The sequence below is a fragment of the Drosophila simulans genome, unplaced genomic scaffold (assembly GCF_016746395.2).
Source record: "Drosophila simulans strain w501 unplaced genomic scaffold, Prin_Dsim_3.1 Segkk88_quiver_pilon, whole genome shotgun sequence".
NCBI classification, from domain to species: Eukaryota; Metazoa; Arthropoda; class Insecta; order Diptera; family Drosophilidae; genus Drosophila; species Drosophila simulans.
In genome coordinates, this window is record NW_025416884.1 from 16264 (window position 1) to 35429 (window position 19166).

General features: G+C 42.3%; 2 protein-coding genes across 2 annotated transcripts; both read right to left on the reverse strand.

The window, feature by feature from the left end:
• Nucleotides 1-258: 258 nt before the first annotated feature.
• Nucleotides 259-1725, reverse strand: LOC123327455 (kelch-like protein 10). The gene is made up of 3 exons (XM_044923876.1): nucleotides 1669-1725; nucleotides 561-683; nucleotides 259-498 (listed from the first exon to the last, which is right to left on the reverse strand). Exons 1-3 carry the CDS (start codon nucleotides 1708-1710, stop codon nucleotides 274-276), a joined length of 390 nt encoding a protein of 129 aa, XP_044779811.1. The 5' UTR covers nucleotides 1711-1725; the 3' UTR covers nucleotides 259-273.
• A 406-nt stretch (nucleotides 1726-2131) lies between these two features.
• Nucleotides 2132-18789, reverse strand: LOC6739262 (kelch-like protein 10). The gene is made up of 6 exons (XM_039298340.2): nucleotides 18649-18789; nucleotides 18206-18585; nucleotides 17869-18153; nucleotides 17550-17814; nucleotides 3828-3950; nucleotides 2132-3765 (listed from the first exon to the last, which is right to left on the reverse strand). Exons 2-6 carry the CDS (start codon nucleotides 18529-18531, stop codon nucleotides 2455-2457), a joined length of 2310 nt encoding a protein of 769 aa, XP_039154274.1. The 5' UTR covers nucleotides 18532-18585; nucleotides 18649-18789; the 3' UTR covers nucleotides 2132-2454.
• Nucleotides 18790-19166: the final 377 nt, after the last annotated feature.

The window sequence follows — 19166 nt, forward strand, 5'->3', positions numbered from 1 at the left end:
CACTTGCATTTTGATGGTACGAAGTGACACACTTAAAACCGGAACATTAACTCTACACCTTAAATGAAATTTTTCAAATAAAATAAGAAGTCATATTCATTTGTTACCTAATCTGTGTTCGGAATTGAAACATATAATTTAACCAACTGTCCACGTGGAGCTTCGGCCCATCTATAACTCGCTCGCGAAGTCGGGTGCACCGAGTTGGCGCTCCTGGAAAATCTCAACATTTTCCGGGTAGCGGCGGCTTGATGGAGACAGGAGCGGCTGTCTCTAACACACAATGTTGTCCCGTGTACTCACCGGCAGTAGGCATAGCTCCAAGTGTCCATGATACGCTCGGGGACCAGCAGGATCCTCTGCGTTAATAGTTACCCATCTGTCTGCCCTCGTGTCATAAGTCTCGATGCAACCTTTAGAGGTGCCACCGCTCCAGCCGCCTATCGCAAAGATGACTTCGTGCGGTAGCCTTGGCATTGCCAGCGGTGGAGTGGTAAGCTTGGGTTAAATATAAAAATATAGTGTTGTATTGGTAGAAAGTGAAAAAAAATTAACATTACCTCGTCTGCCTGAGGATTCAAAAAGTCCAGGTCGTACATAAATTTAAAGGTGTCAACGATCAGTGGCTTAGCGGCTTCACATTCCAAGACGTATGGGTGTTCCTTAACCTCCTTCATGAAGCACTATAAATTGATAACCAATATGATATATTCTGAATTAATAAACAAAATTAAGAAACACGACAGTGCACTAACACTTGGATAAGAATAATTTAATGAAACAGTTAGTTGGAGTGCGAAGCAGAAATTAAAAAAAAATCTCTTGGCATGTCGATTGAAATTGGCGATGAAAATACTACAATCGAAAAATTTTCTAAAGTTGGTGCGAGACGGCTGTGGTTGGCTTGTGGGCAATGAAGTGGGCCTGTTTAGCGTGTCGATAAAAATTAGAAAGACAAATAATAAAACAACAACAAGACGTCAAGGCAGTAAGCTAAAACGGGCGGAGGAGGTCACAATTTGCTAGAACGCATGGAGAAAGTGACGGTTAATGAAAACAGACAGTGAGGAGGTGTGGGGCAGTGAGACAGAAGGAATGACGAGCACTGCAAGCGAAGATCCATCCTCGGAGCAGGAAAAACAAGGACTTGGTATGGTTAGAAGTGACAGGGGAGTTTCAGGACGAGCGTTGGCTTAAGCTAGTGGACCAAGGAAAACAGTTTGTTACAAAATGCGTTTAGTGAGTTTCAACTCTCTGGAGCTTCTAGAGTTTGTTTTGTAACGGCGACAGAAGCGTTATGACAAATATATACTTTTCGGCCTTAAAGTGTGCACTTTAATTATATAATGCCAATTAATGCATACCGGACCGGTATTACCGGTTGAAGGTGCGTCAGTGTAATCGACATTGAGCGGCACTCTCTCCGAACAGAGGAGCCCAAAGTGAATTTAATTAATCTGTTCAATTCATTGGCTGTCCTAACCCATACATAGGCCGAATGATGTTCAGCTATCGGTAACCAACTAAAATGAACTCAATCATTCGAAATTTCTATTCATTTCAGTTTTATTTATTTATTTTTTTTTTTTTTTAATATATATATATTACTTGGACCAAGTTCGCACTTAACTTCGCCGCTACAGAATTGAGCCAGCTTTGGGAACTTACCCGTCTACCAGGCATTCCGGAGTCAGGATCCCAATCCATCATCTCTGAGGCGATCTGGAGGGACCCCGACGTATTGATAATGGATGATGTCCGGAAAATCTTCCGAACATCCTAGGCAGGGTGGGTGCACATGGTCAAGACATCTACGGCCACCAGTTTTCGTCGTTTAAAATGAATTCTTTTGCTTACTTTTTTCTGTTTGTCTGCTTATAAGTGATCGTAGGTATGTACGGCCGTAAAGCGTCGATAGCTCTCGATGCTTATGTTGCGAGCTGTGTGGCACGGGAAATACTCCGCCGTGTGAAAAGACTGAGCTAGCGGCATGCCACTAATGAAAGAAATCAGTTCGTAAAAACCCTTTGTTTCTTTTTTTCATGGCTCAAACCAAAATGTTTTATTTCGGAAATTACTAAGAAGGTTACCGTTGGAAACTGAGAAATGATAAAATATTTTTTTTTGTGCATTCTGGTTTTCTGCAAATTAGTAATGCTTTATTTAAAATATTGCGATAAATTTTGATGTAAACTTGAGTTATTTTGATTGTGTAATTTCTTGATAATTTAATTTAAAATTCAAAGTTCCAAGTCTGATATTCTTAATTTGGTAATTTGGCAAAAGCATACATAACCTTGTTTTTTTTTTTTCGTGTAAATGTCTCGAAAAATGGGTTTAACGGACGTGGGTTTATAAGGCTGAAGAAATCTTGCCACACGCTAACGCTTTATCTGCACTCTTATGAAAAATGTGTATTTTTTTGGTATCCGAGCCAGATTTTGACGCCAACTCCTATGTACGACGACGAATTTCATGATGCGAGCCATGACGTTGGTTTCGCAGTTGCACACGAATCCGCCTATTGTTGGCCGCGATACCGCGATCCTCCATTACTCTATTAAGTTGAACAGTGGACACCAATTGAGATTGACCTGGTATCGTTTCAGCAGCAATTGCTGGGTTTAGAAGCCCTACAGACGGTGGTATAGTCCGGGTTATGCGTGCTGATTGCACTTGCTCATCAGTCTCATCTACTTCATCAGGACTTTCATAGTCATCCATGGCTCTGTTATTGTTTTCAACTAACATCTGCGAGGCATTGCCGTGTCCTATATTCTCCCGAGCCATGGCGGTTGCCATAAGACGCTGACGCCGCTCCTCCATTAGGCGATCCCGCTCTTTGTGTATATAGTCTCGCTTGTTTGGGAGCCCAGCTATGTTATTGGCAGACAAGGCGGAACGAACAATGTTCATATCTGTGGCTTCCATCCATTCGTCTGTTTCGGCTACATAGCATTCCGTATGAGAGATCGTTGAGACTCCGTTAAAGCCACCTATAGCGAAAATCATATCGTCTATAATCTCAAGCCCGAAGTTACTGCGAGAGTGGTTCATTTCACGAATGAAGTGCCAAGTTTGCGTGTCCGGATCAAAGCGTTCTCCGGTAGATAGACGCGCTGTTCCGTTAAAGCCGCCGATAACGTAAAGCTGGTTTCTAAAGGCCACGCAGCTCACTCCAGACCGACGATGATTCATGTTAGGTATTCTAGTCCAAATGTTGGTTACAGGGTCATAATACTCGGCACTGTCTAGGCATTCCTGGCCGTTAAATCCCCCTGTAGCATATATGCGTTCTTGCAAAGTACAGGCGCTGGCATCAGAGCGTTGCATGTTCATTGGCGGGATAACGGACCACTGGTTGGTCCTTGGATTATACCGCTCCACAGTGTTCAGTCGGTTATGCCCGTCGTAGCCGCCGATTGCATATATCATACCATTTAGCTCTGTTACACTTACGTAGCAGCGCCTGCAATGCATCGGTGCGATTTCGTTCCATTTTTTTTTAACCGCGTCAAAAACTCGGCATGTGTTGAAATACTCTACGCCATCATATCCGCCAATCGAGAATATTTTGAAACCAAGCACTGCGGTTCCATGATACGCTCGGGGACCAGCAGGATCCTCTGCGTTAATAGTTACCCATCTGTCTGCCCTCGTGTCATAAGTCTCGATGCAACCTTTAGAGGTGCCACCGCTCCAGCCGCCTATCGCAAAGATGACTTCGTGCGGTAGCCTTGGCATTGCCAGTGGTGGAGTGGTAAGCTTGGGTTAAATATAAAAATATAGCGTTGTATTGGTAGAAAGTGAAAAAAAATTAACATTACCTCGTCTGCCTGAGGATTCAAAAAGTCCAGGTCGTACATAAATTTAAAGGTGTCAACGATCAGTGGCTTAGCGGCTTCACATTCCAAGACGTATGGGTGTTCCTTAACCTCCTCCATGAAGCACTATAAATTGATAACCAATATGATATATTCTGAATTAATAAACAAAATTAAGAAACACGACAGTGCACTAACACTTGGATAAGAATAATTTAATGAAACAGTTAGTTGGAGTGCGAAGCAGAAATTAAAAAAAAATCTCTTGGCATGTCGATTGAAATTGGCGATGAAAATACTACAATCGAAAAATTTTCTAAAATTGGTGCGAGACGGCTGTGGTTGGCTTGTGGGCAATGAAGTGGGCCTGTTTAGCGTGTCGATAAAAATTAGAAAGACAAATAATAAAACAACAACAAGACGTCAAGGCAGTAAGCTAAAACGGGCGGAGGAGGTCACAATTTGCTAGAACGCATGGAGAAAGTGACGGTTAATGAAAACAGACATTGAGGAGGTGTGGGGCAGTGAGACAGAAGGAATGACGAGCACTGCAAGCGAAGATCCATCCTCGGAGCAGGAAAAACAAGGACTTGGTATGGTTAGAAGTAACAGGGGAGTTTCAGGACGAGCGTTGGCTTAAGCTAGTGGACCAAGGAAAACAGTTTGTTACAAAATGCGTTTAGTGAGTTTCAACTCTCTGGAGCTTCTAGAGTTTGTTTTGTAACGGCGACAGAAGCGTTATGACAAATATATACTTTTCGGCCTTAAAGTGTGCTCTTTAATTATATAATGCCAATTAATGCATACCGGACCGGTATTACCGGTTGAAGGTGCGTCAGTGTAATCGACATTGAGCGGCACTTTCTCCGACCAGAGGAGCCCCGAGTGAATTTAATTAATCTGTAGCAGCCTCTAGCCAAAAAGAGTCAGTAAAACAAGCAGTGCAGCCGGCCATTGCTATTCAAGTTGTCAAAAGGCTGCTTTGACAGCGCATTTCGTCAAAGGGGTTAGAGTGAAAATCGTGCTTGACCCCGCATGGGAAAGGTTGGCCTCTTGATCCCTCGAAATTGAGTCGAAAATTTATTAAATACGAGCTACGCAACGCATGTTTACCAGGACAGAAAAATGTTGGGAAATTAATTAAGCTTAAAATACTATAAAATTATTAACTCTCTAGAAAGGAAAGGAAGTGTACAATGAAAAAAAATGGAAACAAAACAAAAATTATTAAATATATAAATTTGTGAATTTATAAGTTTTCGTGAATTACGAAGAAATATTTAGCAGCTTATTAAAAAATTTTATAATTATCTAGCAGTCATGAATTAATAAGTTTATATAATTCCTGAGAAATGTTTAGCTGGGTAGAAGTTGTAAACACTACTTATTTACTCGGCAGATGATTCTGTGGTTTTAAGGGCGCAAAAGGGATCACCTGAGTAAGACTCGAAGATGGTGATCATGGATTGGGCGGTTCCAGATAACATAACAACGCCTCTCATTACCGAATTCCTCTTCTGTCAGCTTTATCGAAAGATATACTTATATAATTAATATTATAATAATTTATATATGAGTAAAAAATATGAAAGAATATAGCTAAGTAAAGTATATGAAATTAGGAATAAAGCTTAAATAATAAGGATGCGTTTCAAAATTGAATACTTAACCGCGAGAGTATCGTCGTACAAGGGATTGCAATTACAATCCTGGTAGTTATTTGAGGGTTTGTTTTGAATTTTATTTCTCAAAATACTTCTAGCTTAGCCTAGTGTACAATTTGTTGCTGCTGTGAAACCCCTGCGTCTGCGGTTTTGCCCGGATACCCCATCCAGTGCTTTCGTCTGCTGAATCCTGGTTGATGACTTCGCTACGCTCTGTGTACGGGTCGAACGTTCCATATATTGGGTCACTGCTCGTGGGTGTTTCGGGGGAGGTGAACGCAGGCTTGTGCCGTCACCGATAACTCCTCCCCCTCAAAACGGAACTAAGGCCATAGGGACGAACTGTAGGCTGAATGGTACCTTTTTGTGGACAAAATTTATAAATTCAAACGAAGAGAGATATTTATTTTGTGTTTTTTGTATTGTGTTACACTAGCCCATATCTTATATAATACCAAAAATTGTGATCTAAAAAAAAAACAACCGAATGCGTGATTAGTGATTGCTTATTAAATTATTTAAAAAAAAAATAACCACAAAAAAAATTAAAAAATATAGAGAGAGTCGAGTTTCCCGACTATCAGATACTCATTACTCTGCTAGTGTGAATGCGAACGCGAAATTTGTTCATTTTATTTGGATCTCAATAGATATTGGGGAAAAAATGAGTAAAAATATACAAACTGTTCCAAAGTGTGGGCGTGACCGGTTCGGCAAATCGATAGAAATTAGAAAGTTTAATAAATATATGAATAAATATCAACACATTTTTCAAAAGTGTGGACGTTTTTTACGTGGCAACTTGGGCTAACAATCTTGCGCTGCGTCTATGCCTCTAGATTCTGTATTCCGAATCTCACCCTTCTGTCTTTTTTAGTTCTAGTTTTATATTTTGAAATCAGTTATGTCGTTATGTATATAATTAACTTGGAACTTACCTAAAACCATACTCAACCAAAATTGCATAAATAGAGATATATTAATAATATAATAATCCCCCTAATAATAGAGGGAGATAACATAATAAAAGCTTTTTTTCCCCTGCTCACCATCCCACACCCACCCACGCACGGCAAGAGCAGATGCTAGCCAACAGACCACCCCTAAGCACCCATCCAGCCACGAAGAACCAAGCAAGGGTAAGGATAGCCCTAAGCCAAAGGACGCGTGGCCTTGCTCGTTGTTGACAAGCATCCCGGCAAGGCGGACGAGAAGTGTAACCAAAACATCAGGGCCATTGAACAATGGCTCAGCTCAATGAGGCTAGAGCTGGCGTCGGAGAAGACGGAGGCTGACCTGATTAGCTCTAGGAAGGCAGTGGAGACGGCCACTGTCGAAGTAGGCAGTACCACGGTGTCCTCCTCTCGGGAAATTAAGTACCTGGGAGTCATGATAGACACCAGACTTTCGTTCCGTGAACACGTAGCCTACGCTGGCTTGAAAGCAGCAGGAGTAAATCGGGCGCTATGAACCATAATGTTGAACACCCGAGCCCCAAAACAGGCGAGTAGACGGCTACTGATGAGCGTTACCCGAGCGACCATACTATATGCCGTCCCGGTGTGGGCAAAAGCGCTGGGAACCGAAAGCTACGCCCAGGGCCTAAATGCTACCCACAGACTGTCGGCACTACGTATCTGCTGCGCCTTCAGAACAGTGTCCAACGCGGCGGCATTGGTGATCGCAGGAATACCGCCTTTAGACCTGTTAGCGCAGGAAAACAAAATGGTCTTCAACCAAACCCACGGTAGAAGCCTCCCCCCCCCCCCCCCCCCCCCCCCCCCCCCCCCCCCCCCCCTGGAAACCGTACTTGGCAGCAGGCTGAATGCGGACAACCTAGTCCCATTCATGCTGCAGGGGGAGGCGGAATGGCAAGCGGTCATCAGCTTCGCCGCAGCGATATCCTCCGAGCTCAGAAGAGCCGAGAGTGCCAGGAGGGTCCACGAGTGAGAAAATCCTGATCGTCCTCGCGAAGCAATGCTTCACGGCCATACCGCGGGGGGTCCTGGACTTGCCCTCCTTACTGTTACGTTGTTAAATAGTTAATCTTTATTATGTTCAATAAACGAATTAAAAAAAAAAAAACACACACACAGCGCGCGAGTTACCACTACACATTCCCCACTCCCCTGAAACCGTCCAGATTCCGCTGAATGACAACGGCATCAAGGCCACAACAACAACAACTCAGTAGTCCACATACATGAATAAACACATATAACATGTTACACACCCACTTTGAGCATACATGGTCTCGAACATTCTGTGAATAGATTTCACCATAACGATAATGTTGCATCAGCCTCTAATTGTGCGTTTATTGGTCAGTTTACATTTGTAGCTTTGAAAGGACCGTTATAGCGAGGCGTTGTAGCCGATGCTTAGCGCAGTTTCGGCGTTAGGCAAAAGAAGTTTTTGCGACGCATTGTCACTTGCATTTTGATGGTACGAAGTGACACACTTAAAACCGGAACATTAACTCTACACCTTAAATGAAATTTTTCAAATAAAATAAGAAGTCATATTCATTTGTTACCTAATCTGTGTTCGGAATTGAAACATATAATTTAACCAACTGTCCACGTGGAGCTTCGGCCCATCTATAACTCGCTCGCGAAGTCGGGTGCACCGAGTTGGCGCTCCTGGAAAATCTCAACATTTTCCGGGTAGCGGCGGCTTGATGGAGACAGGAGCGGCTGTCTCTAACACACAATGTTGTCCCGTGTACTCACCGGCAGTAGGCATAGCTCCAAGTGGCCATGGATCGCCCGCTGGCGCCGATCCTCAGGGCCATGGGGCAGGAAAGGGTGAGAGAAGCAACAAACATTTATCTTCACTATTTTCTCTGCGTCCCTTTGTTGTTGCCTTTTGGTGTCATGGCTGCCACCACGTAGACTTGTCGGTCACGCCAGCTTATTACGCAGTCAGCTGGGATAGCAGTGCTGGTAAACTGCTAAAAATCCCCGGCTTGGCAGCGCTGGTCGGATGCACGAGTCCCCAGGAATAGGTGGCGCTTTTTTCTCGGTGGATGTACTCACTGACAAAAGCTAACAGCTTCGGAAATCGCCAAACGATGGTTCTACGATTGGTCGTAGCATACACTTATGGGCGGCCGACGGGTATCCGGAGACAGATCCATAATCGAGCAGGAGAGGCAGAACAAGAGTGTAAGAGTAAAACGAGTAAGAGTAAAACGTCAAGGAGCAGAGCAATAGCCAACCCACCACGTAGGCGCCACACTCTAAATCTGGAGCTCTGGCGACCGAGCTGGAGCGGTATATCTCCGTGGCCTGTGCCTGTATATCTGCGGGCTTCTCTTTAGTTATTGTAAAACTGTATATGCAGAATATCTTCGTTGCTTCGTCTGATTTTGTGGGTTATGTCTGATTGCGTTGATTAAACAATGTTTTCTTAAAAATCAATTGATTGACAAAATACAAAAAAGGCTGACTTCTAAGGAGGACTTCCTCTCCAACAGCCTATAAATTTATATTAAAAAATATTAAAACATTTTTCAAAAGTGTGTGCGGATTGTGGCCGTGGCAACATGGCTCAACAATCTTGCGCTACGTCTAGTTGTCTGGAGCATACTTAAGCATACTTAATCTCAACATTCTAGCTTTTGAAGTTCCTAAGGTCTCGACGTTCATACGGACAGACGGTCATGGAAAGATCGAGTCGGCTATTGATCCTGATCAACAAAGTTAACTAAGTTACCCGGACGACGGCTTCACCGATCGTCCCGTGGCAAGCTCCGGTCAAATTGCTGAAACAGCGTTTGGCCGGATGCTTTTACATAGCCGGCAAGCTCTGTTGGCAGAGACCGTTATGAAGCTTCCTTATATTAGCTTTTAAGTCAGTTCGTTCTGATTACTTATTCAATAAAGAGCAAAAGGTCTCATACCGAAACTCCGGCGATCCGCCATTATATCTTTTAATTATCACGCTATCTGAGTCTCTAGGCCAGAAGTCGTCCTAATTCTACATTTGGATTTGCACTTTTGGTACATAGACAGCTGCGTGGGAAATCGAGAAGAACACTCCAGTTTTCCAGAAATACACTCCAGTATTTCTGCAGTTTTCCATTCGAAAGATTAAGCCTTCTGAGAGGCAGGGCCTTGGTTCGTTCAGTTTGGTTTGGCGATAGCTCGATAGAGCTAACTTTGAAACTGTTCTCTTGAACAGCAAGAAGTCATTAGATCATTATTGAATTGACTCCCAATGCGACGTTACTCCGCCCATTGTCAAGGTGAAGGGTATAATATAGTCCGGGTGTTTCAGAATGGGATCGTTAACAAGGAGGGTTTTACATAATTCTCGGAATTCCTCATCTATTATTACCGACCTTTAAACTTTAAGTTGTTTTGTCAATGGTTTGGTAATTCGTGCGAAGTCTTTTAAAAATTTCCTGTAATACCCTATGAGTCCCAAGAAGGTCTTAATTTGTCTGCAGGTCTTGGGGCAGTAAAATTCTTTGAAAGCGGCAATTATATTCGCTTTCTTTTGTACTACCCAGACGGGTGCACCCCAAGGTGAGTGGCTATATCGGATTATATCCTGTTCTAGCATCTTTTTTATTTGCTTAAGTACTTCCTCTTTATGGATGTATTTATAAGTTTTTATGTAGGTTGGAAATTGTCGAGAAAGTAAGAGTTTTCTATTCGTCGTAGAATAACTCCCGGAACTGGTTGCAGATTGCAAGCAGTCCCTGCTTTTCTTCTGAGTGTAAATGTTTCGTCTGGATATGGTCGGATGATATTTTGTGTTCCCTAGGTTGGTCGTCCTGAATGTAGTGGACAACCTTAATCGGTTGGTCCAGACAAAAAGTTCGTACGTCCTCGGAGTCAGTAGTTACCTCCAAGAAACTTTGTCCGTCGATGGCTGTGAAGACCACCAGTTATAGTAAGATCATTATCAATTCCTACGTAATTGCAGGAAAAATCTCCCTTATTTGTATTCACGGGCAACTTAACGCTATATTTTCTCGTAAGGAAGTCCATACCGAGCAGCCCGTTGAAGTAAGGGTGGAATTTGAAGAGTATGAGGCTTATATTGCCCTATTTGCCAAACTCTCTAGGTATAAGCAGGGTAGACCAGTGCTCGGGCTAGTTCTTGTGGGATGATACTTGGGTCGATAAATGAGTGTGTGAAATCGGTGTCGAAAAAAATTTTCAGAGGATTAGAACTGTCAATCAAGTCCAAGGATAATAATACTTATTGATGGGCTGAACAATTTGTCAATATGCGCTCAATACACTGTCGCCAATATTATTGAAATCGGCCGGGGCCCCCTGAGAAGTCCGTTACCTCAGTCATGGTTAGTTTGTCTCGGTTCAGGTGGTACTGCCCTGAAATTATCACGGCCGCTAGTTTGCGGTACGCTTCCTGTCGAAAGGGTTTATTTCTCTTGTACGAGTTTCGTTTGGTTGGTTTTGAATTTCCACAATCAAAATTGCATGCGCATATGCGTTTCAGGTTATTCATGGTGCTGTCCCACTCAAGTTTTGTGTCCAAAATATTTAGGGTCTCGTCCGCTTTACCTATTATCTTGTTCCTTAGTGTACGTAGAAATAATTGGCAGTACCGGGTCTGGTCTGCTACTCTGATAGCATAATGACTTTTTTTACGCTTACAATACATTTTTGAAGGGTCCCGGGGCCCCGCAAATGGCCCCGGCCATTTTGTTTTTTTAGCAGGGTACTAGCTTTGCCCACGTTAATTGCAGTGGACAACGGGCTAGTAGTCCTTCGAACCCCGGACGAGTTCCCGAATCCGGGATTACCACTTCTTCTTCCCTTATCTCGGGTAAGCTTGAATTAGGTCCTAGCCTGGACATCGTCTTATCGACATTGATTTTCTTTGACGATTGCAAGTTTATAATCGGAAGGACACCTATTTTCAGATAAAAATCGTGTTTTATTTTTATGTTTGAGTTCGCGAAAGTGAAGGGTATTAAGCGGCCACGTTTAAGATGTTATATATTGGTATCCACATTGTTTCCTGCCCATTTTCCTTATTTTTTTTACTTATTTGAATTTTCAGAATTTCTCAAGATTTTAGGGATCTACCAGTAATTAGCTTTAAATTAGGGATTTAAAAGCTTGATTTTCATACTTCAGAGCGAACAGTCGTGTTTTTTTGAGCTCCGATTTTTATTTTTTATTTGTCAAACCAGCCGAGGTTTTTAATAATTATCTTTTAGTATCAAATATTGTAAACATAATTATTAAAGATACGTTCGCTTCGCGAGTGATTCTTTTGTGCAGTAGTTTAAACAAATATACAAAGTCTTTTGCATTTTTCTTCTTTGTGTTTTGTTTACTCTCCCTTTTTACGTTGATCGTAGTGCTCTTTGGTGTTGTTTTTTGCATGCACATGAACTGCACTGTGCACCTATTCTCCCGCTCTCACACTCTTTCGCTCCCCCACACAAAATCTAAAATTTCTGAGCGGTTCTTGGTTCTTCGGTTCTTTTAACAGATCGCCTGAAAGTTTTTGATCTTGTGTTTTCGTGCACAGTGGTCTGATTTTAGACAAATATGGAAACAGTAAATGTTGTCTGCTTTTATAAAATACAGAAATACAATCTGCAGCGCCAAAACCCCTCGCGGTGGTTCCACTAAAGAAACAAATTTTTGTTTCTCGGCTTCCCCTGATCAAACATCGTCGGATGTATTGTCTTATATACAAGACAAAACAAAAGTCGATAATATAAAAGTGGAAAAATTTAACTTCTCTTACGCTAGGGACATATCATCTTTCAAGATAACTGTCCCAAACGAGCTCTTTTCGACCATATGTTCGGGTGATTTTTGGCCGGATAGTATGGTGGTAAAAGAGTTTGAAGCTAAGATCAAAAATAAGAAAAAGGTGCCCGTGGGAATTAAACTTCCCTCACGTGGCCAGACCACTGCACCATCCGCCTCTTCATCTTCTCTTCGTCGACTTTTGGATCTATGTTTTGTAACAAGTCCTGAAAGTGTGTTTCTGTCCAGGGTAGTACCTCTTACTCAACCTGAAGATCAATATCATCCTACTTTCGAGGTGGCAATCGACATACGTACGGTATTAAAAGTAAATTCAGAGAAGTCAACAAAGCGAATTCCCTGTTTTCGCAAGGCAAATTTTCGGAGGCTAAACAATTTTATTGTTTGGCTTTAATTGGTCCGATCTTTACTCCTGCAACATAATGGCGGATGCGATTAATATGTTTTATACCGCAATTAAATCATTTTTTTACTCTTGTGTTCCGATGTACTATCCGTCAATCTCTAAACCTCCTTGGTTTAATAAAGAGTTGACACACCTAAGAAATGTAAAGTCCAGACTCTATATGAAATTAAAAAATACCGGTTCTCAGTCCATCCTTTGTAAATATTTAAGCGCTCGGTTAAACTTCACCGTGCTTAATGCTCAGTGCTACAAAAATTATTTAAACCGTTGTAAGTTCCAGTTTGCACAGGATCCGAAACAGTTTTATAATTTCGTTAGCACTAAGCGAAAAACAAGTTCTTACCCTTCCTCGCTATTTTTTGAAAACACTACGGTTACATCGGATCAGGCAATAGCCGATCTATTCGCCAAGTTTTTTCAAACAACATATTCAACTTTACCTCATTCCGAACAGCCATACTCTTATGCTGTATCTAAGTCGAACCTAATATTTTGCCCCACTATAAACGAAAGCTCACTGCTTAACGATCTTCAGCGTGTTAAACCGGTCTATTCGCCAGGTCCCGATGGAATCCCTGGCTGTGTGCTCAGATTCTGTGCGGAAGCCTTGTGCAAGCCTCTACTGAAACTGTTTACCTTATCTTTGGAATCTTCACAATTCCCTCATATATGGAAGGAGTCATTTGTGATTCCTCTTCACAAAAAAGGTAGCAAACTGGATGCAAGCAATTACAGAGGAATCTCTAAATTGTCGGCTATCCCAAAACTTTTTGAAAATGTTATCACTCCTCATAACGCTCTGTGAATTATCGTGTCGTCACTGGAATTTCGACCTGAGCGCGTTGGAACAGTTGCAACAGGTAAATAACGGGATATCTGCGGCCGATTAAGGGACCAGTTAGTAAAACAATATAGTCAGTTAGAAACTGTGAGACCAGTAATAGGATCTCTGGAGCCACTTTTTCAAAAATTAATTCAGTCCCCGCAACGCGTTGGCACGGATTTGGGGGTGCAAAGATTCAAATTAAAAAAATTAGAATTAAGCAAGAATTTATCAATTAAAACTAGTAGAAGCAAACATTAAATAAAAAAATTAAAAATATAATATACATCCTTTGAAACAAGCTTGAACAGCGCAAGGGTCATCACAATACAACAACATTTCGGGGTACCCGAAGAGAAATAAAGGGTTTGTCGGGGTGCGGAACAGTCAGCACCTACAAAATGTATGTTTTTTTATTGGCAACATCGGAGACACAATATATATTTACGGAACCACAGATGTGAGATTATATTTTCCAATGTAAGCTCGATTTTCCTGTAAATACGGGCTAACGCGTTGAAACGACTGATTTATGTTTTGGAACATTGGAGCACAAACTCTCGTTGCGAAAAACTTTAGGAATGAAGAAAGGGACGCACGGCACAATACAATAATCTTCATTAAAGATGAGGCACGAGAATGAAACGATATAAAATCTTGTTCGCTAATCTTAATAAAACATATCGTTCAAAATCACAAAATAAACCTCGTCTTTATTATTAGCTCATTATTATTATTAGCTCAAAGTCTGCAGCATACACACAAATTTAAAACAGTGAACATTGAAAAAGAATCCGTTGGTTACACAAGGTTGAATATACATAGTTATATATGATCGAGTGAAACGATTAGTGGACTCCCTATAAAGCTCTGCGATATTTCCATTTGATGAGTCCGTTCTTCATATGAGGTTGAAGCTGATTGATGAGCTTCAACAAACTTTTAGGAAAATTCTTAACGAACTCAAAGAACTGGATTTTGAGTAAAAAAAATTTGATGACATTATCGTGACTCTTAAATCCTCGGTTCGAGGGATGACCACTCAATTTTTGCTGACGGTATTTGTGTGATTGTGACCTTCAGCAGCGTTCACTCCGGCATGCTGCCCACTCTTAAGCTACAAAAATTCGCTGGAGGATATGCTAACTGGCTGGACTTCTATTCTATGTTTACGACGATAATAGATAGCCATCCGACCATACAAGCATAGAAAAGTTGCAGGAAAGTTGCTGGAAACCATTCGCTCACTGGAAATATCGGATGGCAACTATGCTATATTGGAATTGTTACAAAACTGATTTGCTAATCGTCAGGCACAAGTTACTGAGATTCTGGGGCTAAGGGCAGTGCAGAGTGATTCCGTTTCAATGCTTCGTGAGCTGTCGGATAAAATTAACGTTCATATTCGTGCGCTAAATGTTCCGACGTGGAAATCCATGGCATCGTTTCTGGAGCAGCGATGCCGGACGCCGGTGAACATGAAGTTCGCCATGGCAAGCTTAGCGCCAGGCAGTCAGGTGGGATGTAATAGAACATCTGATTTCCGTAGGTCCGCCCTTCTCGCCACAAGACTCATCCCTGAGACCTGTGCTTTTGCAATCCTTTTGGGCACTTAATTTATCACTGCCAATTTTTTAAGAACCTGAACCCAGCAAGTCGATTGCAAGAAGCGAAGGGACTGGCTCTTTGTTTAAATTGCCTTAAGACTGGGCATCAAGTGAAACTCCAGCAATAGCCGTGTGTGCTGATCTAAGCACCACACCCTGCTTCATCTGGAAAACTTGGCCTCTCCCTCACAACATGAAACATCACAGGCTGAAGAAACGCTTGCCTTTGACTCGCATCATGCCGAAAAATCTTCTGTATTGCTTGGAACGGCTTTTGCTCTTTTTGCACAGGATCTTGGTAAAGACGTTGTGCTCCTAGCCACTGCCACCGTATTACCGTTCAGGAATCTTCGTCCCTTGCCGTGCTCTTTTCGACTCTGGATGTCAACTGCACCTAATAACATCCCAATTCGAAAATCGGCAGCTTGTGTCACCGGAATAGGCGATTCTAGTTTTCTAGCAATGCTAAAAAAACGCGGAATAATATATATTAATATAACAATATAATTAAAAGTCAGCCGCCCTTGAATATTCTCATTTGCAGCTGGAGCATACCTCCAGCACACCTAGCTGTTGGTCATGCTAGCATGTCGGACAAAGCACTCCCAACTGCACCTTATTATTTTCTGATTACCAAATCAGCATATTTTTAAAAACAAAGTCCTTAAGGACTAAAAAATTAGTGCAGCTATCTAGTTCGCTCTTGAGTGGTCAAGATTGACCACTTAAAGTAGATGATCGGCTGAAGGACTCCTCGTTGGATTTCCATGGCTGTTACCCAATTTTTACATCCCAAATATTGACTGACGGGATACCATAAACAAGTGCGTCAGTTGTCTACAAACAAAACCATTTTTAAGTTAAGCACATAATGGCTGATCTACCACGAATCGTCTCAATGGATCGCACGCGTTTTTTTCATGTCAGGAAGTTTCACACATGAAACAGCCAGCAGAGGGAAAAGCTCAAGTCTAGTATAAGAGACGTCTGCACACTAAAAGAAAAGATAGTCTCAAGAGGTCAGTCTCGTGGAAGGATAGTCTCAGGGGTACACTCTTAGGAGAAGTTATTCTCGGGAGGAGACCTTCTCGGCAGGCGATGTTGTCGACATCCTAAGGGTTACACCCTTGGGGGGAGACCACCTCGGGAGGCACTGTTCTCGACATCTTTATCGACTATGGACCAGGATAACGGTAAAACGGTGGACTGGAGATATAAGCATGCCGAGCGCTGAAAGCAAGGCAGTCTATGTTTAAGGAGATACGAGTCAACAACGCAAGATAACGAACCAGCAAGTAAATATGGAGTTTAAAATGGCTAAGAGAGTAACATTATGAAACTACGCTAAGGTAACAATTCACAACTTTCACAACTTAACGTTCGCTTCTTTTCTTCTGTTTCGATGTTATACCACTTAGCTATCGCTTACAAACTACCAGCTTCTGCTTTTCAGGAGCAAAATCGCTACGTCGAAACGTTCGGGACAAGGCCGAATTGAGGTATAGGTAGCTGAGGTCCAATAAGACAACGCACGGCTAGGTTGGCGCGCTATGCTACACCACGAATCGAGACCAGACTCTGTCGTAAGCGTGATGTGCCCACTGCTGGCAAGGACCCGCGTCAGTGGCGGGATTGTGGCGAAGTCGACCGGGTGACTGTTTTCGGTGTTCGCGTAACGTAAACCAGGCGATCGCCTGGAGCGTGCGTAAAAACCGATCATGCGTGGTACCGGCGCGACCAGCCAAACCTTACGTGGTGTTCGCGCGTTGTCATCTCTCCCGGCCTGGAAGCCTGTAAGGAGCAGACGTTGGCTACCGTGAGTCCGCGGCCGACAACAATTCCTCGCCCAACGTGTCTAGCACCAAGCAACTAATCGTTCAGGACAACGCAAGCCGCGGGACAGCAGAAACGAGGCCGTCAAGCAGATCAGTCCAGGTCCGCCGCAACAGCTTGAGTAAGGGGTTAGGGTGGAATGGTCGTCTTTCAATGGGCATCTCGCTACAGGGACTGCGGTTGTAAACCGGGAAATTTCCCAGAGCGTCTTTGGGAACTGAAGAGGCGTCTGGCGGGACCGCCCAGGGCAGAGCAAGGTACATAAGCTTGCGACTAATAAGGCGTTGGCCTTGAGAGCATTTTATTATTTATTTTATTATCTATTGATATACCAGAAAAATAATTAAATTTCGTGGTCGCATAGCAAAGTAACGGGTATTTGATAGTCGGGGAACTCTACTAAAGCATTCTCTTTTGTTAAATTTGTTCTCACTTTATTCCCCAATATCTATCGATATCCCAGTAAAATTATGGAATTTCGCGTGCGATAACCTGAGTACCTAATAGTCGGAGAAAACACTCTGGCATTCTCTCTTCTTGTTTTTAAGATTGACAACAAACCATAGAAATGAAAGATAATGCAATAAATAAGTGCTGAATTTCAAATAAAAAAATGTGTACCCACCTTTGGAGTCATTAGGCCCAATCGTACACCAGTCATAAGATGGGCAACATGCCGCTTGCGGCTTTCTGGATTACGGTCGATCCATTTAACACACAATTTCCATACGTGATCCTCTTCGCGGGTGTTTAACTCATCATCGCTAATAATACTGTAAAAGTCTTCAGCTGACATATCTAGTATGTCAATATTACGATTTGCCACTTCAGTAAAGTACCTTAGAGTGTAGTTCCTGGCCTTCAGATGGAGGTCCTCCAAAAATCGGAACCTACGTAAAACAATTAAAAGGGTTTCCTTTCGACAATTAGCGAAATAAACCCACCGTGCGAATCCCATAATACTGACACAGTTTTCCGGGGTGAGTATGCGACCGAGGTAGTCTTTACACTTCTTAACTAAGCCTACCATGCCAACGTAGTCAGCGCAGATAAGTAACTCATGAACATTGCTCTCGGAGATGTTTGTTTGACGCAGGTAAGCGTACTGTATTACACAGTTCATTATACATGAACTCACGCCGGGGATATGAATGAAATTAGTTTTTTTTTTTGCATCTGACCCATCTACAGACCCGGGACTGTCAGCGTTAAACCCTGTGAATTGAGCTCTGGTGGGAATTCGTTTTATCATCACAATTCAGGGTGAAGTTAGTAACTCACCGAAAGTATGAGCTACATGAACACATTATTGCACGGTGTACGTTGAACACATCCTCCCCCACAGAAATCTGGGCGTCGCAGAGAAGATTCTGTTCGCGGAGTTCATTTAGCGTGTTCAGGGCCTCGTCACTCACTATGGGAGCCAAAGATTTTGTGTGCGCCTTCAGAATAGTTTTACGACCAATACCCAGAGTCTTGTCCTCCAGGTTATTGCCGTCTGCCTTTAGCTGCAACGAATCCATTGAGACATCGGGGGGCAGAGCAAGAGCAAAAGGCAGATCTTCATTGATATCAAGGAGGTTGCTTTCGTTTTGATTATAACTCATTAGAAGAACGAGCTGAAGACCAACTCCTTTGCTGTGTTCGATGCTAAACCGTGTCTATGGGGAGGAATTTAGGCATATACGTAAATAAAATAGGTGGGATCTGTAAATGGTGGTTACCTAATAACTCGCGTTCTATTAATTTTTGTTTTTACTGTGAAAAGAAGTACATTCGTATTTAACGGCAGGAACAGGAATATTAGTCAATGTAACAATAAATTTATGGGGGAAAACAAAATGTCTACTGAGCCTAAAAAAATGTTTATTATCTTTAATAAGGCTAAATAAGACCTTGAGTTTTATAAATCTTTATAATACAATAATTATCATTTTGATATTACTGTTATAAATGTTAACTTGATATCTTTACCAAAATTATTTACATTTGTATATATATATAGTGACATATCCATAAGTCCCTAAGACTTAAGCACATGCCTACACACTAATACACATACAACATCTACACCCAAATACACCCTACACTACTCCGGTTGTACCTAATGGATTCCAGATAAGAATAATATGATACTCAAGACTGGGTTGAGTGGAAAATTCCCAACTCCAAATAAGTCACCCACTGGTAGACTAAACATCCGTCCCATAATTTAAACATTCCTTGTCTAAGCCCTCACCCC

Excerpts from the sequence above, each read along its gene's own strand:
- LOC123327455 (XM_044923876.1), bottom strand. The coding sequence starts at position 1,710 with ATGATGGATTGGGATCCTGACTCCGGAATGCCTGGTAGACGG. Across the intron at positions 684-1,668 it reads CCGGAATGCCTGGTAGACGG|TGCTTCATGAAGGAGGTTAA; the intron begins GTAAGTTCCCAA and ends ATCAATTTATAG. Across the intron at positions 499-560 it reads TGAATCCTCAGGCAGACGAG|CTTACCACTCCACCGCTGGC; the intron begins GTAATGTTAATT and ends ATTTAACCCAAG.
- LOC6739262 (XM_039298340.2), bottom strand. The coding sequence starts at position 18,531 with ATGAGTTATAATCAAAACGAAAGCAACCTCCTTGATATCAATGAAGAT. Across the intron at positions 18,154-18,205 it reads TCATGTAGCTCATACTTTCG|AGCTCAATTCACAGGGTTTA; the intron begins GTGAGTTACTAA and ends AATTCCCACCAG. Across the intron at positions 17,815-17,868 it reads AGTATTATGGGATTCGCACG|GTTCCGATTTTTGGAGGACC; the intron begins GTGGGTTTATTT and ends TGTTTTACGTAG.